This window comes from Zootoca vivipara, chromosome 14, assembly GCF_965207765.1.
Source record: "Zootoca vivipara chromosome 14, rZooViv2.hap1.1, whole genome shotgun sequence".
NCBI classification, from domain to species: Eukaryota; Metazoa; Chordata; class Lepidosauria; order Squamata; family Lacertidae; genus Zootoca; species Zootoca vivipara.
Genome location: NC_142597.1, coordinates 46,590,573 through 46,617,984, shown reverse-complemented (window position 1 = coordinate 46,617,984; position 27,412 = coordinate 46,590,573). Strand labels below are relative to the sequence as shown.

Here is a 27,412-nt window from a genome sequence, read left to right as displayed (position 1 = left end):
TTTCATAGCCGCGCCTGAAGTCGTACGATAAATAAAACCTCGATGTAGACAGGCCTCAAAGGCCAGAGAAGCCTCGCCTTGCACTGGCTTCATATATAAATTAGGGCTGTCCTAATTAGGCCGGAGTGCAAATGCGGGATAAGGGAGACCGAGACTACCAAGAACATGTGCAGAGCACCCCTTCTGCGGTAGGAAGGCCTCCGGGAAACTGCAGGCTTGGAGACGCTTCTCCCGTCGCTCCTTCGGCTCCTGGCGCCTTCTCGGCATCTTCTGGGAGGGGACTCATTCACTCACTCGCCAAGCCCCACCCCTGGCTGTCACCAACGCTGCTGAAATCATGGTCTCCACTGTAGCCTTCTAAGAGGCCAACCAGGGAAGCCCACCCATTCCCAAGAGATTTCCCCCTGGTTACTGGAGTCCAGCTGCTCAGGAAGCACAGCAGCTGTCACAGCTTCCCTCCTCCAATTAAAAGAGAAGTCATTCACACTGACTGACACACATCCTAAAAGATATCAGGGGTGGGGGAGAGGCAAAACAACCCCTTTCTTCCTTCCCACCCAAGAAAAAGCCAGACTGCAGGTCAATGCTCTGTCTATGATTTTATTAGATTTGTTTCCAATATGCCTGTATTGGAAGATTGGGAGACAAAAAAAGGCACAAACTCACATTAAAGAAACAATAAGATCATCTAATCAAGTCTACAAAGTGTTTGCCATAAAAAGGAGTTGCACTAGGAACCAACCAAAACAGATCAGGGAGTCCCTGCAGAGGCCAGCAGAGGATGAGCCCAGAAAGGCAAGAGCATGCTGGTGGGGTGGGGGGCTTTTCTCCCCACACTGGGCTCCAAAGATGGAAGCCCAGGCAGGTGTTGGAGAGAGAAGCTCAGCTCAGCAACCATACCCACCCTCCTCCAAGCCAACAGGGTGGGGTGGGGTGGGGTCTGGGTGGGGAAGCCAAATGCAACGTTACGCAGTGCCTCCGCGGCACCCTCTCTGCTCCCATTGCTGGGATCCCCCCTCCTCCCAAGAAGGAACAAAGAGGTCAGTCATGGGGGGACGGAGGCAGAGAGAAGGCTCAGAAGATGTGCCTCGGCTACAGTTCGGCAGGAGGTGAACTCTAAAAAAATGCAACAGGCAAAGAGCAGAACAAAGGACACACAGAGTGGAAGTTTGCTGCATTTTTTTCACTCTTACTGCTAAGCAGGAAAGCTTTGTGTTTTAATGAGAGCTTTCACCTTCGTACCACAATCTTCCCTTGATTTTCTCCCCCGCCCTTCAAAATGTCACCATCTGTTTCCATAGAGATGTGGTGTCACCAGCTACAAAGCCTCTCAGCTAAAAAACAAATCTTTAAGCAGCAGGAGTGATAAGAACAGCCACAGAAACAGTTAACACATTCAAGCATAAGAATCCTCTTACACTTCATTACCAAAAGAAAAAAGAAAAAGAAAAGTTCAGTGTTTTAATTCCCAATTCTCAGTATTTTACAGTACAGGAAGATTAACCAGGGGGGCCTCCTTGCCCTGAAGGGGAGGGAGGAGGGAGCACCCGACACATTCCTGGTCCCAACAGAATTTGCCCCAACCACTGGGCTTCACTTTCTCAGGCAGGCAAGGCAGGCCCAGTGCTGAGCCATGTCTCCCGCTCCACCTGGGGAGCTTGCTAAAAGCCCCTTTCCCCCCAAAGCCCCCTCAAGTCACCAAGAGGGCATCTATGAAGAGAGCGCAAACAGAACGGATCAAGTTTGCTTATTGCACTTGGACATTAATAAGGCAAAAAATGGACAAAACAAGAGGACAAGAGGGATAAACTGCCTCCTCTCAAGAAAAAGCTGCCCATCGTCACCCTGCTTGTCTCCCACCCTCTCTGTCTGGCAAGGGCCACTTGCTCTGGAGGGAGAAAGGGAAGAGGCCTGGCCACAGAGGCTGCCATACCAAGGCATGGCCTCAGCTCTGCTTCCACCAGCTCCGGAGTGAAGCCAGCAGTTTGTTCAACCCACTCTTGCTCCTGTGATTGTCTAAAGCAGCTGCCAGCCCACAGGCAAGTGGGCTTCAGAAGCCCCTCAACTGACAGGCTCCTCAGCAGCAAAGAGCTCAGCCAGCTTTGGCCATGACCTGCAGCTCCTGGCAACCGAGAGAGACAGATCCTCCCCTCTGCAGTGCCACTGCTCTGTGCTACGGGCCTTCTTGCTCAGGAGCAGCACAAACGCCCAAGACAAGCAGCGCCTGAGCATGAAACAACCAAAGAACGGGATTCTGCTTGTGCAGTTTGTTTGGTGGTCAGGTTAAGAGACCATTCAGCTCGTCTACTGTAGTAAAGAGGAAGGTGGAGGATTCCCAGGACTTTTCTTAGCAGGCCAACTAAGTTACCTGCTCCCACCACCCCAAAAGCAGCAATGTGGACCTTGAGGACCACACTGGAAAGGGCTCAGCAGGCAGAACCTGGACAAGGAGCAGAGGCTGATGCAGGTGCATTTCAAGACCAGGGCGCTGCTAGTAGCAATCTTCCCTGCTCCTTGTTAGCAGGAGCCCTGCCCATCACCGTGAGATTCAGGGAACAAAAAGGCTGGCCTGGCACCCTCTAATACTGAGTTCCCATCTCCACAAATGGACAAAGAAAGGTGAAGAAACAAAGGCAGCAGTTTATCCCAGTGTTTCAAAGGAAAAATATAGATATTTACATACATATGAAATCTAAATCACCACATCACAAGACTATTTCAGCTAAAACGGTCACTTGGAAATCAAAGAGCCACATGGGAATTGGGCTGAACACTCTTCTGAGGAAGGCGGCTGTGTCCCAGGGGCAGCCATCTCCCAGGAAGCGCCTCCAGCCCAGGTGCCAAGGCCAGAGCACTCAGGACCAGAGGACTGTCTATTTGCTCACGATAGTAAGGGCCACTAGAGTTAGCTAGGGGAGGTTGGAAGTCGCCTGCTGACTGGATATAGGAGGGCTTGATCCAGAGATGGTCCATTGGTCAAGAGGGTAGAGTTCCTGGGCCTTCCTGCTGGCTGTTTTGCAAACTTAAGGAAAGAAAGAGAGAAACTGGGTTACTTCAGTGGCTTGAAAGCAATCTTTCAAGTGGGGAAGCTCTGCAGGGTAGCTGGATTTATTAAATACTCCTGAGTATCTTGGCAATCATTTTTGAAGGAGGGGACCGCAGAGTGCCTTTTCTGTCAGGGATGACATTGCACGGTTTCAACAGTGAGGGTACAGTACTGTGCAATCCTGGAGAGCCAGCAGCAGACTTATTCCATGTTCTGCTCAGACACCCCATGCACACACCAAAAGCCTCCTGCAGCCTAGCCCGCAAAGAACACTTGCACCAAGAATTTATTACACCTGGCACAGATGTTTCTCTTGATATTTATGCTTTGAGCCAATGCAGGAACCTTAAGAAAGGGCAACACAGCTCATGCCAGAAGCACCCTGTCCCCATATTTGTGGCATCGCCTCTTTTCTAACCTTGGAAGGCAGCCCCAAAGATGTGGACGTACCGTGCAAAGAGAGGAATCCACGCTAGTCATCTGCAGCCGACGTTCCTTTCAAGGGGTCCTTCTGTCTCATCTGCAGCAGGAGAAAAGGAGATTTTTGGTCTTTTGCAAAATTAGGCCAGGGAGCAGCACAAGCAAGTGGGCAGGTCTCCTGAATTGAGATACCTCCGCAGAGCCTCGTGTCGTGTCATGCACAAAGCATCCAACAGAGAAAAGGAGCAAGAACTTCAGGCACTCGGGCGAGGAAAGCAGCGCTGCTGGCCACTTGCCTGCCCCCAGTCCTTGGTCCCTCTGGGGGACATGAGCCCCAGCAGACCAAGTCTCTTCCACTTGCCTCATCCAGCTGCCTCTTCGTCTCGTCCTCCATCCTGCGAATGTCCTCCATGGTCAGGTCAACCCATCTATCAAGCCAGCAGAACAGCTGCCGGTGGAAATTCGTGAAAAGTCGCCTCTCTTGCTGCAAGAGAAGGAAGAAGAGCTCAGAGCTCCAGCGCAAGAGCCGTCCACAGCCAGCGTGCAGCAGGGCATGTTGAGCCATGCAGCTGAGTCATGCCTCCCCACTCCCCTCAAGGGAGCAGCACCACGTTGCTCCCGGCCAGAAGTCAGTTCCATTATTCTTAGCCTTGTCCAGCGACTGACTGTTCTACGCTCTTGCAGGCAAGCGCAAGAATGTTAGAGCTCCGATACACAAAGCAGAAGGAAGATGGGCCCTACAGAGCCTGTTCATCTTGCTGGGCACAAAAGGCCATCTCAGCCCTTGGCTTGTAACTATTCTGAGGCAGACACAGGTTTTTCTGGCTGTAAAGGAAAGCTGTGTGCACTCGCCAAAGGCAAAGCAACAAGGCCAACGTGGCAGGCCCTCCTTTGCCTGCCTGCAGTTGGGGTGTGACTGCTCCAGCTCCAAGAGAAGAATGTGGCACGCCTGGCAAAGCCGCAGCACCCAAGCGATGAAAGGAAGTTCCCCCCCCCCAGCCCTTTTGTGAAGGCCGAGGGCTGTACCATCTCACCCGCCTTCCCCAATTACGTCCTGTTGGCCTTTTGGGGTGACCTTTCACTCACCTTCTGTATAAAGTTTTCAACTTTGTTCTGCAGCCCCCACCACTTGAACTTGACTGTTACTAGCTTGTAAGCACACATGTATGGACAGTCAGCTTGCTTGCCCAGCTCCTTCTGCAGACATAAGAGAGGAGTCCTCAGAATGGAGCCCTTGGCCCCAACCAGCCCCCGGCCAGCCCTCCCCTCTTCCTCCTCTCTGCTCATTCAATGCTTACACTTCTGGCAACCCAACCCACAACAGCAGGTCCAGAGTACCAGCTATGAGCCAGGAAGCCCCCCATTTAAGTCTCAAGGAAGACAGTCCTGAGCCACCTTCCATCAGCTGTGAAGCAGCATGAACACTTGACAGCTACAGAGCCCCTATTCTCCAAGGACCACTGCCATTTGGCACAGCTCCCAGAAAGACGCCAATGGCCACACATACCTTCCAGTTGGGCCCCAAAGGGCCACGCCCTGTTTTGGTGGATTTAAATTTTGATGGGTCTTCTTCCGGCTTGTAATCCTGGAGCAGATACAACAGGGAGCAGGTTACATCAAAGGAAGGCAACACCTACCTCCAAAGAAGGGTGCAAAGCAGTCTCCTTTGCTTCCTGGAAAGCAAGGAGCTCAGGGGAGTTCAATTTGCCCCCTTCTGCTGCAGCAGCTGCTCAGGGGCAAGACATCCCAGGCTGCCTTGTAGCTCCCTGCACTGGGGACCAGTGGGCATTTCCACCTTGGCCTGAGCTGCTAATCCCAAAGGCCCCCCAGGGAATGGAAGACGGGCAGCACCCCCCCTTTCTCTCCACAGCCTCCTTGCCAATTACAATCCTGAGCAAGGGAACAGAGCGATTTATGCTGGGATTTATGGTTCCTTCTCAGCGCTCGCAAATAAAAAGAAAAGAAAAAAGGAACCTCTTACTCTCCTAGAAGCCTACACAAAATGCCCACAGAAATCAGAAGTCTAAGTAGTTTTTGTGGCTAAGCCAATTCTTTCATTTGTGAGCTATGCTGCTGCAGAGCAATGAGGGGAAACTCAAGGTCACAATCAGCCAGACAACTCTGAGGTGGCTATTTGTGGCTATGCCCAGGGCCCAGTTCGGCTGACTGGGAACAGCCCCCGACAGAGGCAGCTGCTTTTCTCCAGCCAAGCAAAGCACGCACCCCCCAAAAGCCCCCACCCGCCTGCAGCCCAAGAGGAGCCCTTCTCCTGAACACCCACCCCAAGCCAGCTCTCATACTTGGCTGCCATACCCTTGAAAGCACTTGGCTCCGGTCTGCAATGTCAATATAGACAGCTTCTACGTTCTTCCATTCATTCGGGTCCAGTTTGTGAACCTGCAGGCAGCACAAAGGAGGAGGGTTTGCGTGATGTCTCAGTGCACCCCTTCCAAGTTTTAGTGCTTTTCTTTAAATTGATTTCTTCCCCCCACCTTCAGCCATTGGAGCTTTCAGGGCACCCAACCCAGGACAATAACATAACAGCAAAGATCTTTAAACACACAGAAACTCATCAGTTTTTATGAAAGAGCAGAATATTTATAGTAAGGTATATTCAACTAAGTTCTACTCAAGAGTAAACCCACTGAAATTAATGGACTCAAGTTAACTATGCCCATTTGCTTTGGTGCTCCAAGTATGACGAATGTTGGATATTGTTCATTGCTTTTATACATTCTTACTGTTACATTATTATTTTGCACATCACTTTAGAATTAATAGTTTTGTAAATAAGACAAATCAAATAAACACAGCAGCAGCAAGAAAAGACATGAGAGAAGCTGAAGGGTGGCTCATGAAGAGCCAAGTTCTCCGGGGTCAAAAAAGAAACCTCTCCTCTGGCCCAGGTGGAAAGAGCTCCTGCCCAAAAGCAAGCTAGTAAGTGAAGAATCCCCCCATTGCCCACAAGAGCAGGCCAAGAGCAGCCTGTGTGGTCCAGGGAGAGGCATTTTAAGTTGGGCACACAAACTCCTGGGGGACCCCCAGCACAAACCCTGGAGGCGTATTGTCTTGTGGCGCTCCTAGCAGTGCATGGGGAGGTGGCTGGGGAGGCGTCCCTTGGGGACAAGCGCTTCCGGCTTAGAATTGCTCCACACCAGCAACATGCCAGAACCTTCTTTGCACTTGGCCACCTCCAGAACGCAAGCTCTGCAGAGCTATCTCTTTGCCACCCGCTTCCGGGGGCCGTTTCTGCCAAAGGCACTTACGTTCTCCTGCATGCCAAGGTCCGGTTTGTGCCAGGTCTCAATTTTGATCAAGAAGTCGTCTTTCATGTACTCATTCTGCCAAAGAGAGAAGATTCTGTTACCAGCTGGGAATTAGGAAATGCAAGTGGCAGCATACACCTTGGGGCAGCGGATCAGTCTGCCTGCTCTCCTTTCCCCATTGGCGCCTTAAGTTGAGTCAGGCAACTTTCTCTCACAGGCTGGGATCACATCACAGCAATGGAATTCCAGGCCCTTAGAAACCTTTTGAGAAAACTTACTCTTACGTTATTTGGCAAATATCTCAGAACTCTGTGCCTGCTAACATTTAACCTGCACTGTTTTATCTATCACAAAATGAGAATGGAGTAGTTTTAAAGATGTTGCAGTGCTCTTCCAGCTAAGAGACAAACAGTCCCTGTTGGAGGCAAAGTGTAGTTGACGAAAACCCTCAAAGAATGCCTAGAGCTGCCAGTCAGAGCCTTGGTCCCCTGCCCCACGACAAAGGCTGGTAGAGGCTCTCCAGGGTTTTGGCTAACAGGCCAGAGCCAGAGGGAGCCAGCCCACCCACAACTTCTTTGTCCTGCCTGGAATCCATCGCCAGGGCAGCCACTTCCTAGAGGGGCTGATCGAGGGCCTGCCAGGACTGGCCGAGACACCGAGTTTATAAACTAAAGCACTCTGGGCACAGGATGCAGTGGCCAGGACGGGACCCCAGTGGCCCCTGTTGAGCAGCGGAGGAAGGGGCAAAGGCCACAGGACAGGGAGCAAGTGGCCCGGGAGGATCTCAGCCTGCCCAGGATGAGAACAGGGGCAGGAAGCTGTGGAGGGGCATCAACTGTTGAATTCAAAGAAGCAAAGTTCACCCCTGAAGGGTCAAGCAGCTGCTCACAGGCAGAGAGGAAGTGAGTCAGAATGTTGGTCCCTCAAGCTCACTGTTGCCCACACTGACTGGCAGCAGCAGCAGCAGCACCCACCCACCCACCCACGGGGCTCAAAGAGAGAAGGGTCTTCTGCCAGCTGGGACCTTTTGTGTGCAAAGCAGGGGCTCCACATCAAGAGGGCTTCAGTCCCTCTGCAAACCCCACCTGGCTGTGGGGCATCCCAGTAGCCTCCCCAATCACTCATACACCTCCACTCTGAAGAAGGGAGGAAGGCACACTTACCGTAATAACTGCTCCAGAAATCAGCACATGGAAAGAGAAAGACAGCTTTCATGAGAGAGAGAAGAGTTTGCAGATACAGCAGGAACTCTGACATGCCCCCCCATGCATGTAGCCCAGTGGTGCCTGGGGGGCAAATGGATTGCCAGAAGGAAGCGCTCCTGCTGCCCCAAACCCTTCCCACAGCCCTGGATATGCTCCTGGGTGATTCTGCTCCTACCTGCCTCTGAATCAACAGCACTGCCTGGGGCTCCTGCTCCAGCCCCCAATTTTCAGAGGGGGCACCAGCTCTATTGCTCTGTTTACAGGGGTGGGGGGTGTCACATCTCAGAGCAGGAGGGGCCTTGTGGGTTCACCTAGGAAGCTCCCAAATAACAAGGTAGACCACAGCCCTTCATGGTCTGCACTGACAAGAGGCCCCGGCCTGTGGAGGCACTCCACAACTCAACCTTTACAATAACCAAAGATGCATCACAAAGCCATTCCCATCCCTGGGGTGAGCATCCCTGGTTCCCCCCTCCCCCTTTCCTCTGCTGGCTGGCTGAGGCTGATGGACATTGGGAGTCCAGCAACATCTGGAGGGCCACAGGGCCTCCCTCCCTGCTGCAGGATGGGGAGGAAGAAGTGTTCTCCACAGGCAGAGGGATGTGAGAGACTTTGCTGCCCTGGGAACTGGCTCAATCCATCCCTGAGTTTCTGTGCCTAGAAAACAGGCGTAGTTGTTGAGGCTGGAAGAGGCTTCCTCTGGAGGGAGACAGCCTACCACCCCGGGGGAAATGTCCCATCCGCCTGGTGAGCCAGGGTTGAGGCTCTGCTGCCATTTGCTTCCAGTTGGATGAGAAGATGGAATAAGTCTGGTCAGGTGAATGTTGCCTGCCAGGCCTTCTCCACTTTGCGCATAAGGACATTCTCCTCCTCTCCCTGCTCCAATCCTGCACAGGAGGAAAGAGCTGCCTCCCAGGCCAGGCCAGCTCTTCACATTCCACCATGTGGTAACCAAGTCCAGCGCCGGCTGCCAGTAATCAGATGCTTCTGATAGCAGAGCTCCATTATTCATGAGCCAGGCTATGGTGGATCTGGTGACAGGCCATTCTGAAGAGGTGGAGCTGAAGCTCACAGGGCAGGTGCCACGGTTTCAACACCCCGTGTTAGGTGGCTGCTCAAAGCGCAGCGACTTCTGAGGAATTAACACACTTTTTCAGGACCGGCCAGGTTGCTTGGCCCTACAAGTTTTCACAAGGGAACACCTGGGAATGTACCGTGACAAGAAGCCGCCATGGCAATTCCCTTGGCGCACAGTCCCAGAGCATGCTGGGTGTGTCGTTCCCAACTTAAAGCAAGGAAGAGAGAGCGGAGGTTCACAGAGCAGGGCTCCTGAATCGGAGCACCGCCGTCCGACTCTCCAGGGTGGGCCTCTCACAGTTTGCTAGTTTCTTCCAGGAAATGAAGACCTGCAGTGTCCCAAGATCCCCACTAAGTCATCCCTAGCCCTGCGCAGCTGCCACAAAGTGTGGCCTGTCCTGGATGCAGCACTGCCGCAAGTCCAGGTGGAGGTGCAGCTTCCCCTCCACAGACTCTGGTCCAGGGCAGGAGCAGCAATGGATGTTTCCCCCAGGGAGGCCTGAGCAATGCAAGGACCCACGGCCAGAAGAGGTCATGGCTGGGCCCCCACCCAGTGTGCCTTCTCTGCCCTTGGAAAACTTGGGGGAAAGCTGCAATGCCCCCTGCAACCTGCATGAGCAGCGGCTGCAGCTCTTGCACCAACCAAGCCTTGTGGCTACCCCATTCTCCCACCCAAAATGCTAACATGGCAAGGCTGGAAAACAGAATTGCTGAGCTATGTGCTGGCCTGCCAGTGGCATAGCTTGGCAGCTGCTGGAGAAGAACATGGGTTGCTGTTTTCCCTACATGAGAAGCCCATTAGTCCATGGTTTGGGGGAAGCACCTGAGGCCGAGGGACCCTGTGAAGCTTTCAGGGGCAAGAACGTTTGCGGCCTCCGCAAGCTCTTCCAAACTGGCTCGCTCAGCCAGCCCTGCCTGATCCCCAAGAATCTCCCTCTTGAGGGCTGATTTGGAGCAGGGAGAGTCCTGCCTGGCTGATCAACCGGGCAGGATCAGCCCAGGTATCCTTCAGGCAAGCCCTGTTGCGGTTTATACAAGGAAGCAGAATGGATGCCTCTGTCCAGCACCAAAGCCCTGGAACTCCGGCCAGCCTCACAAGACAGCTGCCCATCCCAGGGAGGCAAAGTGATCTTAGTTGCAGCTTAGGAACGTCTGTGCAAAAGGTCCCCCAAGCCTGCCTGCACTTTTCCAAAAAGATGAGGAGGGTGTCCCGCCCCCCAGAGTGCAAGGCTGCTCACCAGTCCGGCAGTAAGGGTAGGCATTCCAGGCTTTCTCGTGGATGTTCAAAGCTCCCTCTGGGGCCAGCATCTTCACAAAGGGAGGGACTTTGCTGAAGGAAACGAGCAACAGAAGACAGCTGTCTTTGAACGGCATCTCGCACACACAGCCCAGCTCCAAAGACAGACAAGCCCAGGATGCTTTGGGGCCTCTGGTCTTCTGACTGACTGCTGCAACAGCCAGCAAACGTGTCAAATGCCACAAACACAATGCGCTACACCCAAAGGCTGAAACACCACCCAGAAGGTCACACAAAGCTGAGAAGGGCCACCGACCCTGCAGAAAAAGGCAACTGACTTGAAACCTCCCCCAGCCAGCAGTGCTCAGGCCCAGGACCTCAGACTGACCTGCTGCTCTCCACAGTTGCAGGTAAAGCCAAAGGGCAAGCTGCTTTGCAAAGGGGTCAAGAGGGAGCTTCCCCCCCCCCACCCAGCTGTGACTCCTCCTCTCTGTCTCCCCAGTCTGCTCATCACCAGGCCAGAAAGGCTCGATGAGGAACCTCAGCTCACAAGTGCCTGGCTGTGGCCTTCTCCAACGGGCCTGCAGGCTTCCTGAGAGTCACTTGAACAGGTCACAGCAGCTGGGATCAAAGCAATACCCCCACCCAAAAAGGAGCTGTAGCAAGGAGTGCCACAAGAACAGTTGCCCAGCAGCTGAAGCAGGAAGAGGACCCACTGCTTCCCTTGTGCACAAGCAGCAACAAGCCCAACATGCGGAAAAGCAGTACTAGGGCTGAACAAGCCCCCAGAAGAGGGAGGGAGGAATCTGTGGGTCACTTGAGGGGCCCAAGATCCAACCCCCCCCCCCCAGCAAGCACTTCCTCCAGCCACCCCTGAAGCTCACTTGGGGGCCGCTCAGAATTCTGGCCAGAGGGCTCTTTTCTCAGACAGGGGCTGCCTTCCCAAGACAGAACCTGGGGTCAACTACCCTCCTCTCCCCAAAGGCAAAGAGAGTTCACCCTTCCCCAGGAAGACCAAGCAAGGCCTCTGCTGGCCAACACCCACCCTGCCTGCAGCATCTCCGCCACATACCTCTGCAAGTGGTAGATCTTGTGGGTGTACTGTCCGCGCTCCCCGTCGCGCTCATAGGGCTCGTTCACCAGGACTTCCACCCCTTCACCACCACCAGTTTCGTTCTTGCTGGCTTCTGCCACGGAGTACAGCTGCCCCACTTGGTACTGAAGGAGGAGGGACATCACAGCATTACTGCAGATTCCGCAAGCAGGTAGGCAGGGACACAGGAAGCAGCCCTGGACTGGTCCAGCCAGCTCAGCATCGCCTACCCCACCGGGTCTCAACAGGAGCGTGAGCACCATGCAAAGATACGGCAAATGATTGGAGACGCTGGAGAGATCATGCATAGCGCCATGCTCTTTAGCCGTGGGCCCCCAGATGCTGCTGGACTACAACTCCCATCATCCCTGACCACTGGCTGTGCTATAAGCATAGATCCAGCCCTACAGCCAACCTAAAACTGGACAGAGGAAGGTCTGAGCAGCCCTATATTGGAAGGCTTTTAACGCTTGATGTTTTATGTTTTTAGATATGCTGTAAACTGCCCAGAGTGGCTGGGGAAACCCAGCCAGATGGGTGGGGTATAAATAATAACATTAGTATTATTATTATTATTGCGGGACGCGGGTGGCGCTGTGGGTTAAACCACAGAGCCTAGGGCTTGCCGATCAGAAGGTTGGCGGTTCGAATCCCCGCGATGGGGTGAGCTCCCGTTCCTCAGTCCCAGCTCCTGCCAACCTAGCAGTTCGAAAGCACGTCAAAGTGCAAGTAGATAAATAGGTACTGCTCCAGCGGGAAGGTCAACGACGTTTCCATACGCTACTCTGGTTCACCAGATGCGGCTTAGTTATGCTGGCCACATGACCCGGAAGCTGTACGCCGGCTCCCTGGGTCAATAATGCGAGATGAGCGCCGCAACCCCAGAGTCAGTCATGACTGGACCTAATGGTCAGGGGTCCCTTGACCTTTATTATTATTATTGAGCCTGCATCAGGCAGCTTCCTATGTTCCTGACTGCTTTACAATGTGCAGACTGTTGGCCTCTTTTTCAACTGGCAATGCTGCCAGGGACTGAACCTGGGTCGGGTGCTGGGCCCCCAAGCTACACAGTCTTGCCTGTTTTTCTGCCTCTGTACTGCATTTGCTGCCAGGACTTTGCAGAGCCTGCGCTGGGAGCCCTGGGGCATTCCACCGGCTGGAAGCAGGGCCTGCTGCTCTGCAGAGTCCTTGGAACAGGGGTCGATCCAGCCCTCCAAAGTGCCCAGCACCCCTCATTTCACCCTAGAAAGGATTAGGCCGCTAAGAGGAAGCAGCACTGGGTGCTTAGGGGGATTTGAGCCTGGCTCTACCCAGTCCTAGTCCAACACTAAACCTCCACGCTGTGCAAGCATTTAAGGCCATCTGCCCCATAATTGTGAGCACAGTTGTGAAGCCTGTCCAGAGAGAGCAAGTACTGGGGCAGACCAAGTGGCTTTGTCCCGGGGGTGGGGTGGGGTCTCCCGGACGGGGTCCCCTGGGGACAGAGAGCATCGTGTCCCCAGCGCTGACGCACTCGCCCACCACTCTCCCTCTCCTGCATCCTCTCGCTCCACAAGTTCGAGTTCAGGCACTAAGAGGATCAGGCTGCTGGACTGCCATCTTCACCCCTTAATCTTCCCTGTTATTTCTGATCCCCTAATCCCATTGGAACAAGGAAGCAGACCCAGATAAATTGCTGTGTTAAATAAGAGCAGGCCCCGGGGGAATCCGCCAGAGAAAGTGTCCAAGAGGGCAAGAGGCCCCGTGCCCAGGAAGGAGGGGGGTGGGGTGGGGTGGGGTGGCTGGAAGGAGCCGCTCAGCTCAGCGCTCTGGGAGGCCTGGCAAGCAGGGGCCCTGTGCTCTGCTGGGGCTAAAACCTCAGACTCAGTGCCATGCTCAGGGAGACACGGTCCTGTAGTGAAAGCACCCCTCTTCCTTTCCACCCCTCAGCCAGGCTGTGTATTCAGCTGGGAAAGGCAGATCCTCCAGCTCACATGCAGGAAGGGGGGTGGTTTGGGGGGCACACAGAGAGTGGGCACAAATGATGGCACCATGTTAGAAGGAACAGCTGAGAACACACCCACACATCCTGCCCAAAAACATCAAGCAACTGATCGCCTCTGGATATTAAAGATGGCCCATCTTGTTTATATTCCACAAAGGTCCCCCTCCCCCATTGAGGCTCTTGAAAATGCCCCCAAAGAATACAGAGAACAGACACCTACAAGCCCCACACCCAACTTGGGCCATTGGACTGGGAGGTGATGCACTGGATTTTTAAGCTGCCTCATTGGGAGGAAGGTTCCTGCTTTCCTCCCCTCTGCCGCCATTGCTTTCCTTGGGGGGGGGGATGCTGAGGGGTTCTGTAGCCTCAAGAGAGAGCACAGCTGGCACCCAGCCCACTCAGAACAAATCCTGCTCTGCAGCGCCCCCTCTTGGTGTCGCTTTACACAGCCTCCCCTCCCCAATCCCAGTAGCACTCGGGGCTGCTTTGGCTCCCACTCTCAGCTGGCGCCTGCAACGCCTTCCTAGGTCCTCTGGCTTTCTGGTCTCTTGAATGGAAATGGCACCTGCCTGCATTGGTTGACTTGTGCTTTGGGACCAGCCGCACCTTGCCAAAGCCACAAGCCAGGGAGGGGGGGTCTCCAAGACAGCTTCACCCAGGGGGCTGCCTGTCAGGCCTCGTCCAGGGAGACAGGCTGCCCAAGGGGCACAGCCTCAGAAGCGGCAAGAGGCCAAGCTGCACTTGCAAGGGGTCAGGAGCCGCACCTCCTGCTTCTCCCTTCAAGGCACTCTGTAACCCGAACTCTGGGAAACATGAACCCAACTCTGCTTTGCCCCAATTCTGACAAGGCGGCACTGGGCAGGACTCAGGACCCCAGCAGGTGCAAAGCCTGAAGCAGCCAGGCCAGCCCTTGCTCAGGAGGAGCCACCCGGGCGCCAGAGCAGGGCAGCGGGCAGCTGGGGGGATGTCAAGCAGACATATTTCCTTCACACATCTTGTCTCAGTTACCTCTGCAGCCCTCTACCTGTAGAGGGTTGGCCTGCATTACTCGCCAACTATTCCGCCTGGGGAACCCAAGCAGAGAGTGAGTCAGTACCCCAGGAATGCCGAGTCAGAAGACCAGGATGAGCCCCATCCAATCCAGGCTGGAGGAAGGGCAGCACCCAAAGCCCTGGCCAGGAGCAAGGAGCACTTCCAGCAAGGCTCCCCAGCTGGGTCTCCTTCCGTGGGTGAAGCTGATACAGGAGTTGCACGTGCTTGCTTCAGGCCACTGGGGCTGACCTACATTCTCCTAGCTCTGCCTCCATTGTCCTTTGTTGCTGCCATCACCAGGGCTGGGGCAGGGGGTGGGGCAGAAAAATGGACCTGGAAGGAACGTCAAGCAGAGCACCGCTCAAGCTGGAAGCCCCCTCCACACTTGTGCTTCAAAGAAAAAGTTGGAGGAAAGGACACACCCTTTTGTGCAATGTGCACATTTGCCACAGACACCCAGGAATGCCCCCAGTGAGGGCCTGACACTTCCCTGGAGCGCAAAGCGCTGAGAGAGAGCAAGGGGAATAACAAGCTACGCATCCAAGGGATGTCTCCACCTCCACTCCAAAGCCCCTGGCAGAAGTTTATGGCCCGGTGGGAGTTAGGCCCTCACATAACACACACTAATCTTGCTGCAAATGCAGGAACATTCTTTAGTCAGCAGCTTGTTCCTAATAATTCAAATAGTCTTAAGAAGGAGGGCAGGCAGGCAACAGAGCCCAGATAAACCTTATTGATTCTGCCACCCAGAACTGATGCCAAGAGTAGAGCAGGGAACTGGGTTGGAGGAAAGATCCGCCACACACTTGAGACTTGTGGGTGCTCTGACCATGAGTGTTTAAACAGTGAGAAGAGCATTAGAAAGCCTGCAGACAAATGCCAGGCCCTCGCACCTTAAGGAGAGTCCCAGAAACTTGTCCAATGTCACTCAACCCCTTGCAGAACTGGTGACAAGTTCCTCTCCACAGCGCTAAGCACCCACCTCCTCCCCACGTGCAGCAAAGTGGCCCCTACAAAAGCAGAAACAGGCTAATCTTTAAGTAGCCACAACACACCGCACTGGCCACAAATGGAACCAAGACTAGATTTAAGGCAGGTATTGAAAAAGAAGCAGTAGAGAGGTTGGCACTTACCTCCTCCACAGACACGGGCAAAAGAACACGACTGCAAGACAAGAAACAAAAGGAAGTTCACTAAAGGTCCAGTAACCAGGATCACTTGTACAGTGTCAACAACAACTCACAGTCCCCCTGGAGGATTGCAGCCCATGGGGTTCCAGTGGAGCTAGGACACCCTCCCTTTGTCCCCACTATTGCCTGCCACCCCCCGCCACCCCCATTGTTGCCACTGCTGTCTCTGCTGGGGAGTTCATTTCTGCAGCCTGGGGCAACTAAGACAAGGACTTCCCAGAACAGCAATGAAGTTTCCCGTTTCACAGATGTTGTGTGGAGAAAGACCACACCACATTACTAAACGAGTCTGGCAGGATGCAGAGAAAAGGTGCACAGAAATCCAGGGGAGAGAGAGAGACAGACAGAGAGAGAGAGAATCTATGTGCCTGTCACTTCCATAAACAGAAAAACTAGAACAGCAAGATGGACTCTGTCCAAGCCCCAGCAAGGAACTTGCAGGACAGAAGACACGTGTAAAGCCCAGCCCAAACACCACAATAATGTTTCACACACACACATGCAGTGGCCAGTTAAACATTAAGGTCAGAAGCAAAGATGTTTGCTTTATCTAATGCGTTATGATGATGCCATCACAATAGGAGCTGTCACCAAAGCCTACCTGTACTAAAACAAAGAGACAAGGTTTTTTTTACAACTATGCCATTTATCTCCATACTAGGACAACTTAAATATTTGGCAAAGCTTTTGATGTTTGGCAAGGCCAACTGATGAACTCCAGAAAAGTCAAGACAGCGTGGACGGGAATGACTCCCAACTGGGGAAGGGCTCCAGGCACAAAATGTGGCAGTCTCTCTTCCCCAGCAATGCAATGCACACCCAGTAGCAACCCTCTTCCTCTAGGGAAGGGGGACTTGCTGTGGCCCTCCAGGGACAGCTGGATTCCAGCTTCCAGCAGCCAACCTGACAACAGACTTGGATGACTGGCTGTAGGGGGTCCAGGAATGTATGGAATTCTGCAAAGGGACCCTCTGCACCAGCCAGTTGGACAGCAGAGCTCACGGTGGCCCACAAACCAGGCCGAGGGCAAGACGCCCTACTAAGGGAGCTCCTTCACCAAACCAGTCTTAGGCCAAAGGGGAGGAGAGTCACCAGGAAGGGTCTGTGTGGAAGATGAGGAATGAGTAACTTCCTGTGCTTCTGGCAAGGAGAACAGCAAGGAAAGAAGTGCCTTATTTTGATCTCTGTCAATAGTGAAAGCCAGAACTGTATTTCCAGAATGGCTGTTAAAAGCAGGAGCCTGTACCAAAATATTTAGAGCCCAGCCCTAAACTTGTTCATAACAGACCAGAAGACAGGAACAAGGAGACAAAAACCTTGTCCCCATCTTCAAAAAAGGGGGGAAAGAAGGCCTAGGAAACTACCCACCAGTCAGCTTGACATCAAAAGCAGGAAAAGTCCTAGAACAGATAATTAAACAGCACTTAGGGAGGATATTTTGATTACTAAGACCCAGCATGGGTTTCTGTTGTGGACATAGTGTATCTTGTTTTCCGTAAGACTTTTGACGAAGTTCCCCATGATACTCTTGCAGAGAAGCTAATAAAATGTAGGTGATTGACTGAATCCAAACGAGTGCTCACTAAGGGTTCCTCATCATCTTGACAAGGTGCCACAGGGTTCTGTCCTGGGCCTGTTGTTGTTCAACATTCTTTATAAACAACTTGGATGAAGAAATTGAGGGGATGCTCATCAAGTTAGCAGATGACAACAAACTGGGAGGGGGTAGCTAATGCCACAGAATACAGAATCGGAATTCAAGATGACCTTAACAGATTGGAGATCTGGGCCCAAACTAACAAAATGAATTTCAAAAGGGACAAATGCCAGGTTATAAACTTAGGAAGGAAGAACCAGCTGCACAAATGTAAGATGGGGGATACCTGGCTTACCAGTAGTACATGTGAAAAGGATCTAGGGGTCTTAGTGTGATGCAGCAGGGAAAAAAGCTAATGCTATTGTAGGCTGCAGCAACAGAAGTATTGTGTACAGGACAAGGGAATTAATAGTACCGCTCTATTGTGCCTTGGTCAGAACACATCTGGAGTCCTGCACCACAATTTAAGAAGACCATTGGCATGCTGCAACGTGTGCAGAGGATGGCAACCAAGATAACCCAGGGTCTGGAAACCAAGCCTTATGAGGAAAGGTTGAAGGAGTTGTGTATGTTTAGCCTGGAAAAGAGGAGACTGAGAGATGACATGGTGGCCATCTTCAAACATCTAAAGGGTTGTCACATGGAAGATGGAGAAAGTTTGTTTTTTCCTGCTCCAGAGGAAAGGACTGAACCAATGGATTCAAATGGCAAGAAATTAAACATCAGGAAGAACTTTCTGACAGTGAGAGCCATTCAACAGTAGAACAGATTCCCTTGGAAAGTATTGGTCTCTCCTTCCTTGGAGGTTTCTAAGCAGAGGTTGGGTGGTCATCTTTCAGGGATTATTCAGCTAGGATTCCTGCATTGCAAGTGGCTTGGACTAAATGACCCTTGGGGATACCTTCCAACCCTCCAATTCTATGAACATTTGGAATAAAGCAATGCATGAGAAGATGAGCCAGCAGAGCACGATGACTCCTGAGGCTAGGATGTGTGTCTGTGTTTGCAAAGAGACAAACAGGAGACAATTAGCAATTTCATACAGGAGAATCTCAGTTCATCATCAAGCAACCTGTCAAAATGCTTATAACTTGGGGAAACCAAAACTTGTCCAGAAGAAGCAGACTCTGCATAGCCAGCTGTCATTTTCCAGACATGTCAAGGAGTCAGCAAACAGGTAAACCACCTTAATAACGAAAATGCTTTCTTTCAAAGCCCTCTCAACTAGAAACCTATAATGGAGGATGATCAAGTCATACTTTCATAACTGAGTAGACTTTGGACCCAAACATGGCTGATTAGCTGTGGCTCACTTTCCTTGGATTGATCCAGTTGAGGATTGATCCAGGCTTTAAAGAAGGGTCTGCTGCAGGGTCTGCCTCCCTCTGAGGTGAGGCAAACTTTGAGCAATATATGAAACAGGCTCTAGTCCGAAACCTCTTTCAGGAAGTTTTCCATGTGTTTTCAGAGGAGCGGCCTGGGGGAACAAAAGGGAGCCTTTTATGGGGCCTCGCTGTGGACCCTGGAGCAGGGAGGAGAGCAGCAGGGCATCCCAGACTCCATCCCACACTGCGGATACACAGTGCTGCAGAAGGACAGAAGTTTAACTGGAGGCAGGTCAAGGAAGGAGCAGCTGCTCTTCGCTGCCGGCATCTGGCCCCGTTAGCATCTGATGGCTGTGGCCATGTTGGCAAGCCGGTTGCCAGGGAAAGCAAAGGGTTTGTCTCATCTTCTGGGTCCCTGCTCTGGCGTTTGGCAAATCCCAGCACCTGGAAGCACCAGCAAAAGTGTCCTAGTCGTTGCCCCTGTCCTCCCCCCCCCCCCAGCACTTGCTGGCCAGGCAGGACTTCCAGCAGCAGTAGGAGGAGGAGGAGGAGGAGGAGGAGGAGGAGGAGGAGGAGGAGGAGGGAGACCCTGTTGCCAGAGGCCCAGGGAAGGGCCATACCAAGGTGGTTTTGCAAGCTGACCCCAGGCAGGGTCAAGTGACCTCACCCAAAAACAACAACTCATAAACAGCCACCCCCACGGTGCAAAAGAGAGGCACTCATCTCAAGTTAACCTTGCGGCAACCCCGCACCTTGCTTTGCCCTGTCCGGACGAGCCGGTCCTCCAAGGGAGAGGGAAGATGGCCCAGCCAGGCGGCCAGGGAGGAGGAGGAGGAGAGCGGCCCGCTTCTCCGTCGGGGCTCCCGGCGGCGGCCTTCCGCTCTTCCTCCTCTTCCAAGGTCCTCCTGCGAAAGAGGATGCCGGGCGCCGGGGAGGAGGAGGAGGAGGAGGAGGAGGGAAGCGCGGCTCCGCCATCCCCATCCCCATCCCCATCCCGGCATCGGGCGGAGGGTGACCTTCACCGCCCTCGTCCATCCTCCTCTTCCTCGGACGCGCATCCCTCCCACGGGGGGGGGGCGAGAGAGAGAGAGAGAGAGAGAGAGAGAGAGAGAGAGAGAGAGAGAGAGAGAGAGAGAGAGAGAGAGAGAGAGAGAGAGACCCCGCTTGGGAGGGAGCGCAGCCCCCGTCCCTCCGGTCAGGGGGGGGGGGTCTCCGCCTGCGGAACTCCCTGCGACCTCCCTCAAGCCCTTTCCCCTCCGGGACTGCGGGGAAAGAGACCCCCGTCACCCCCCCCCACATGCCCCCAGGCGGCCACTCACTATTCCTTGACGAGCACCATGGCGGGCGGGCGGGCGGCGGCTCCTGGTGGTCCGTCGTCCTTCCTCCTCCGGGACTGCGCTCCGTCTCCGTCTCTTCTCGTCCGCCGTCCGCCTCTTTCTGGGTTCCGCGCGCGGCCCGGACGGAGCGCCGAAGGGAGGGGGGAGGGAGGGAGGGAGGGGGAGAGAGAGAGGGGGGAGGGGCGGCGCACGGAGAGGGAAGGAACGAGCGTTCCCCGGCAACAGCCGCTGCGTCACTGCGCCGCGTCCCCGGCGCGATGGCGTCACGCCACGGAGGGAAAGCGAGAGGGGTTTGACGAGCGAGCCGCGCCTGCGCAGGAGGAGCGCGGGAAGGTTGAGGCGGGCCGGGCGGCTCCTCGCGGAACTCGAGGGCAGGGGGCGCCGCTCTGCGTATGCTCAGAGGCATTCCGGCCCCGCCTTGCTTCCAGTGATAAGGACGCATCGCTTTCCATCCGGAATGCGGTGGAGGTCCAAAAGAGCCCCGTGGGTTTCATCTTGAAACAGAGCAACAACTGAGGGATGGGGCTCGGAGAGCGGATAGTCATTCTGCCACAGCTTCTCTTTAACCGGGGGGGGGGGGGGTTGGCCATCAGTTAACTGCAACCCCAAACAGCCCCACGGCTTCCTCCCAAGAATCCCAAGGGGGGTAGTGGCGCCCGCCCTGTGGAACGCCCTCGCCCTCCCAGCAGATGTCAAGGCCATAAGTAACTCTTACTTTCAGAAGACAACTGAAGGCGGCCCTGTTTAGGGAAGTTTTTAAGGTTTGATGCTGTACTGTTTTTAATATTCGGTTAGAAGCCGCCCAGAGTGGCTGGGGAAATTATTATTATTATAGTTCTGTGATGGGGTAATCTAGTTCCCAGGTTTCTTTGGAGGAAGTCATGTGTGGATGTAGCAGCATAGCCTGTGATCGGGGCGATGGGAGTTGTAGTCCACCAACACTTGCACTCCTTCCCCACCCCTGCCTATTCAATTCATCAGTTAGTTGGTGGGAATTTTTCCATATTTTGGGGGGTGGGGTGGGGGAAGCACCCTTTTTAAAAGGGTTTGGCTGTAAGCAAATCAGGAAGGAAGGTTCAGCTGCTGAAAGGTGGTTTGGAGGGCTGAGTCTGGCCCTCCCCCCTTTGCCAAGCCTGACTCAGCTGCTAAGGAGGAGGAGGAGGAGGAGGAGATCCCGGCCCGCCCTGAGCTGGGACAGCCCTTTGACAGCCCCTTCTGCATGGCAAGGCAATCTTGTCCCTCCACCCTCCCCTGAGAATGAAGTGAGCCTGGGATAGCCTTCTGCTGTCATCCTCATTTCAAGTGTTGCTACGGTAGGTTTCCTGGTTCATACCGGCTGGGCTGGTTACACCGGTTGTTCCTTAGCTGCCTCTGATAGTCGGTGGGAGAAGTTTCTCATTGTCCTTGCAGGATGTCACCCTCTCTGTGGCCCAGTACAGCCCTGGGAGGGAATTCCAGCAAAATAGGAGCCCTGCAGGATCAGGCCATGGAGCCCAGCCTCCCACGTCCTGCAGGTGCCTCTGGGAAGCCCAGGAAGAGGGAATAAAAGCATGGGCTCTCCCTCCCTGCTGCCCTCCAGCAACTAGCATTCAGAGGTAGACTGCCCTTGAAAGTGGAGGTCCTCCACAGCCATCGAAAAGCTGCTTCCTCCTCCTTGGATTTCCCCCTTCTAAAGCAACCTGAGCTAGTGGCCATCTCCACTTCATGTGGCGATGAGTTCAGTTACAACACATGTTGTGTGAAGGACTTCCTTTTGTCTGTTTTGAATCTCTGGCTCAGGAACCTTTTACAGTCTAAGGGCTGCACGCATGTGGGGAGTGGGGGCCAGAAGCAAAATGGGCATTTGCCTTGATACATGGTTTCTGCACATATGCGCAGCCCTCCTGTCCAGTGCCAGCAAGAGAGATGACCAGAGTCCAAGGGCAGAGTCCAGTCAGGCAAAGCACTCAAAGAGGGCCCAAAGCAGGGCAGGGAGCTGTGGACTGGGAAGAGGGTGTGTGATCTGGGGGAAGTTTAGAGAGAAAGGCTTGGAGGGCACCAGTTGACGCCTGGGACTGAGGCTCCTGCCCACCGCTCTACCTGATCAATTTCACAAGGTGACCTTGAATTCTTTTTTTAAAATTATTTTTATAAAAGATTTTCTTGCCTTACAAAAATATGTGCATTGTCTCTTTTTCAGGTTGTGAGCCAGTGCTGTATACAGGATAAAGTTGGGGAAGAAAAGAGGGGGAGAGGGGGTGGGGTGGTAAAACTTCTATGCTTTTACTAAGTCTATGTGTGGGGCCGGTAGGTTCTCTTGCTATTTGTTACATTTCCTTGGTAGTGAGAGGTTTTGGGGGACAGTGTGTGGTTGGTTGTCTTTCGCTGGCTGCAGTGAGATTTGTTTATGTGAGGGGGGAGGGATTGTTGGGTCAAGTTAGCCATACAGTTAGCCATACAGGTGGCGCTGTGGTTAAACCACTGAGCCTAGGGCTTGCTGATCAGAAGGTCGGCGGTTCGAATCCCTGTGACGGGGTGAGCTCCCGTTGCTTGGTCCCAGCTCCTGCCAACCTAGCAGTTCGAAAGCACGTCAAAATGCAAGTAGATAAATAGGAACCGCTACAGCGGGAAGGTAAACGGCGTTTCCATGTGCTGCTCTGGTTTCCCAGAAGCGGCTTTGTCATGCTGGCCACATGACCTGGAAGCTATACGCTGGCTCCCTTGGCCAATAATGCGAGATGAGCGCGCAACCCCAGAGTCGGTCACGACTGGACCTAATGGTCAGGGGTCCCTTTACCTTTACCTTTACGCTTCAGGTTGAGTACTCCTCAGACCCGTCTGGAACAGATTAATCCACTTTCCATTAATTTCAATGGGAAAGTTCGCTTCAGGTTAAGTTCGCTTCAGGCTAAGTACAGACTTCCGGAACCAATTGTGTTTGTAAACCGAGGTACCACCACTGTATAAATGTGTATGCTGTTGGTGGGTTCTTGTTGAGCTGTGTATGTAATAAAGGGGAGCCATTCCAGGGTGAAGGCATCCTCCTTTATTTGTTCCCACGTCCGTTTCAGTTTATTGGTTAACTTTTCTGGTAAGGCTTTTCCCAATACGATTTGGTACCAGTGGTCCATGTTTATACTCCGGACAGGTCCATCTGGCTATGAGGTTTCTGGCTGTTGAGAGTAAGCTCTGTATTATGACCTTATGGTTTAGACCACATTCTAGTCCTTTGGGTGGGGGTAATTTCGTAGCCTATGTTTATGTCATCATCATTATTGTTTTTTGATTGTGTCAAAGGGGGTTTGTGGGGTTTTGGAGCAGTATTTTGTATATTGTAGATGCCATCTCCTTGCTGTGTCCTTTTGCTGTTAGGAGGAGGTTTTCAAAGGTGGTCAAGGACAAATTGGCTGCTGGTTTTACTTTTGATTTGTTTAAGTAGGCGTGCAGTTGACGGTGTGTTAGCCAAGGTATTTGGGTGTAACCCAGTTTGTATTTTATTTCTTGTGTCAATATGGGTTTGTTATTTTTGTAGAAATTTGCTAGGCGAAGTTACCTTGAATTTTAATATTCTGGAAGACATCTCAGGAGATCCTTCAAGGATGCCATTTTTTGCAGCCACCTTCTGGGCAAGGAGGAGGCATTTATTCCTACTCTTGGTTTTCTTTTGTTTCAGCCTGTGACCAATCTCTTTAGAGGAATCCACCCTCTTAACCCATAACGGCTGAGTTTACTTTCTGTTCCTGTGAACCCTTTGAGGAACTTACGCCCACAGAACGCAAGAGGCAAAGTCCAAGGCCCCTTATCTGAGGGCTTTTCTCCGCCCTTGGACTTGCTCCCTTGAAGTCAATGGGGCTGAGGGCTGGCAGGACCTCTTGTGGATGAGAAACCTTCCCCACCCGCCTGCCTGCCTGCCTGGGTTGCGCCTTTGCTGCCTTGACCATGCCTTCCCCCAGAGGGAGTGTGTTTAACTAAGAGGAGGACATCATCTTGGGGAAAGATGCTTCGCTTGCAAAGCTGTCTGAATGCGGAGTGAGCAGCGTGCTCAGAGCCCAGGCCCCTTTCCTGGCTCTGGGGACCAAGCACAGGCACCTCCCTGGAGGAAGCCAGCATCCTTCCTTTGCCCCAAGAGCAAGTGGTGCTTCTTCACACCGATTCCCAATGGGACATGGTCCCTTGTCACAAATGTGCATTACCGGTACCTTTTTATACCCCGCCTCCTTCCAAGGACCCCAGGGCAGGTGGCATAGGCCTCCTGGGAGGCAGATTAGGCTGAGAAGTAGCAGCCCCCTGTCAGTTTCATGGGCGAGCAGAGGTGTGATCCTGGCTCTCCACTGTCTTAATCTGATGCTCTAGCACTAGGAGCCAATGCGGCCCTCCAGCCTCCCTCTCTCTGGCCCTTGGGACTCTGCTCAGACCACGCACCCTCTTGAGACCAATCTCTCAATGCCCGCCTCAAGTGAGCTCTTGAACTGGGATCCTGACTCTGGCTTGCCAGGGTGGAGAGACAGGTTCATGGGTGTGCAGTACCAAGGTGGCAAGAGTCACCGCTGTCCTTCAGGCATCCAGCCTCTGGAAGGTTTCGCCAGAGGGGATGTGGCCAGTGGGTTGGAAAGGGTTCCCTGCCCCAGCCTCTGCTCTAACCAGTAGAAAGCACTGTCTTTTAGGGGCCTTAAGGTAAGTACCGGTAAGGATCCTAACTATATGAAGGGGACACAGATCAAGAACTAGCTTGGCTGTGAGTCCCAGAAAGCCTGCTCTCTTCCTTGCAAGTCTTTTGCCACCTGGCCTGGGAGGGTGGGGCCAGGACTGACTCCAGCTACAAAATCTGAGAATGCTGAACAGACTTGAAGAATGGGGTGTTGTTTAAGGGGTTTTGTTGCAGGGCATTGCTTATGGTGATGTGGGCTTTTTATATATTTATTTTATATCTTTATGTGCAAAGCATTCAGTTTGGTTGTGTATTTTTTAATGTTTTATTTATCATTTATGTCTACTTATGTTGTAGTTACGTATTTTTTCATGTTGTAAGCTGCCTTGAACTGTGGAAAGGTGGCAAACAATAAAATTGTGTATGTATCAAGAAAAGAGGCTGAAATGGACCCCTCTAGTCCAGTCTCCTGTTCTCACATGGCCAGCCAGAAGTCCCAAAGGGAATTCCAAAAGCAGGGCCTGAGCACATGTGCAACTCTCCCCAATTGCAATTCCCAGACACATTCCCTGCCTCCAATAGTGGAGGGAGAACAGATGGGAAGGAGGCCCGACAGGGTCCTAGAGTCCTGCCTCCCCAGCTTTTGGGAAAGAGGTAGGGGGTCTCTAGGACCCTGCCAGAGCCCTCACATCTTCCTAAAGCGGGGGGGGGGGGGGACAAAATATTCTCTGAGCTCAGGGTCCCTTAGTATCAAAAGTTTGCCCAATGGAGGACATTTGTTAATGGCTATTGGGACTCTGTTCAGGAGCATGTTGCCTCTGGGGACCAGCCTGTGCCCTCAGCCCCTGCCTGCAGGCTTCCCAGAAGCAGCATCTGACTGAGCACCATAGGAAATGGGATGCTGGACTAGATGGGGGGAACTTTGGCCTTCCAGATGTTGATGGAACACCCCCCCCAAATTGCCCCTGGCTATTGGCCATGCTGGCTGGGCTACTGGGAGACCATTGAGCCTATGAATCAGGGAGTCTCCGGTTTGAATTTCACCTCTGCCATGTACTCACAGCATAGTCTTTCCCCTTTCAGATTCGGCAGTTGTTGGGGGTGGGGACCTGCAATCTGGGGGATAGTAATACTGACTTTACCTCCCAGGGATGGTGCCAGGATGCCAATGAGATTACGCATGAGAGCAGCATGCAGATTCCAATTCTGGGCTTCCAGTCAATGGAGCTCCTTAAAAAGCACGTACATTTTGGTGCCGGCGGCTTTCCTGTGCAGTTTGCAAACACACCTGGCATTAAAATATTTCTCCCACTGTGTCATTTTCTGAAACCTCCCTTGGAGGGAGTCCCTGGGCTGTGCCAGTTTCATCTGTGTGGGGTGGCTGGCTGCTCTGGCATTTGCCGAGTCAAGTTTTCCATGTCTCCTGCAAGCTTGAATCAGGGCCGCTTCCTGCCTGGCTGCCCTCTTGCAACACCCCAGGCAGGCCGTTGCTAGGAGATGGGGCATGGGAGGGCGTAAACAGCCACCCGCCCTGTTCCCTACACTCCAGCCTCCACGTGTGCAAGGGCTCTGACACCCCCTGGAGGTGATCCTGCCTGTGTCCTGTGAATTAAGAAGAGAAGAGACAAATGCTTCTTTAATTGCCAGGAGGCTTTGCTCATGCAGCTGTCAATGGCCAGGCAATGAAAAGAATGTAGTTTACGCAGCATGGCAACCAAAGGGTGAGGAGTCAAAAAGTAGGGAGAAGAGTCAAGGAAATGGGCGTATCCCTGGCATAGGCAAGATGGCAAGGAGGTAGGGCCTTCTTGGTGATGGGGCCTCTGCTCTGCCCAAAGCAGGCCGCCTGGTTGTGTTGCACTTTCAGCTCAGCCCATCTCTTCCACCAGCCCCTGCCCCTCCAGTGGGGAGCGGGGCGGGGGGGGGGGTGTATTTGCTGTGGTGCTTAAATGTTCCTGTTTTAGATGTTTGTTTTGTTTGTTTGTTTAGTTGTTTAGTCGTGTCCAACTCTTCGTGACCCTATGGACCAGAGCACGCCAGGCACTCCTGTCTTCCACTGCCTCCCGCAGTTTGGTCAAACTCATGTTCGTAGCTTCGAGCACACTGTCCAACCATCTCGTCCTCTGTCGTCCCCTTCTCCTAGTGCCCTCCATCTTTCCCAACATCAAGGTCTTTTCCAAGGATTCTTCTCTTCTCATGAGGTGGCCAAAGTATTGGAGTCTCAGCTTCACGATCTGTCCTTCCAGGGAGCCTGTCCTTCCATGTTTAATCTTTGTAAATGTTTGGATACTTAATTCCATCCATTCTTAGCCTTTTCTAAGAAGGGAGGGGGAGGCAGAAGCAAGTGACAGTGTCAGGGTGTGTGAGTGCTGCTGGCCAGGGAGGGAACCGGCCGGCCAGTCCCTTCTCCAGGATACTTCATTCTGTTCCCCCTCCACCTATCAGTCAAACTGAGTATGCTTGGACATCACTGGGGTGTTTTATGAATATTGGCTGCTCTGGGGCCGAGAGATGGGGCGGGGGGGAGCATCTGTCATACCTTGACAGCTCTTTTAACACAGCCCAGGTGATGGAAGACCCACCATATGACCGAGGACAAATGCAACGCTGCGGCTATTGAGCATGCTCAGCCTTCAGTGGGCTGAGCTTCCTAGGCACAGGTGACACACTTCTTTAAAGTGCTTTGACCTTGAATCCTGCTGGCACCTCTTGTGTCCAAAGTGGCTCCCTTCCCATCAGCCCTTACCCCCCCCCCTCCACACACTCACTGCTGGCAGAGGTTGGCCCTGCCTCTGCAGCTGGCAGGCCTGGCAGAGGGTGCCAGCCTTTGCTTGCCAGGACAAGAAAGCAGGGAAGAGCTGGCAGGTGGCAGCCCTGAGGGTGACAGGGCAGGCCAGAGTTGGGGGGGGGGAGTGAGGCTCAGGGCATCAGAGCTGGAGGAAGAGGCCAGTTCTGCAGCTGACGCCACTTCTGGAAGGC

The 27,412-nt window shown here is 53.2% G+C and overlaps 1 protein-coding gene across 1 annotated transcript; it reads right to left on the bottom strand.

Annotated features, from left to right (window-relative positions):
* Window positions 1–586: 586 nt before the first annotated feature.
* PITPNA (phosphatidylinositol transfer protein alpha) lies at window positions 587–21,727 on the bottom strand. Its single transcript, XM_035138834.3, has 12 exons — window positions 19,792–21,727; window positions 15,494–15,524; window positions 11,324–11,469; window positions 10,253–10,344; window positions 7,896–7,903; window positions 6,733–6,807; window positions 5,780–5,863; window positions 4,974–5,051; window positions 4,553–4,663; window positions 3,828–3,950; window positions 3,497–3,566; window positions 587–3,022 (listed from the first exon to the last, which is right to left on the bottom strand). Exons 1-11 carry the CDS (start codon window positions 19,809–19,811, stop codon window positions 3,519–3,521), a joined length of 816 nt encoding a protein of 271 aa, XP_034994725.1. The 5' UTR covers window positions 19,812–21,727; the 3' UTR covers window positions 587–3,022; window positions 3,497–3,518.
* Window positions 21,728–27,412: the final 5,685 nt, after the last annotated feature.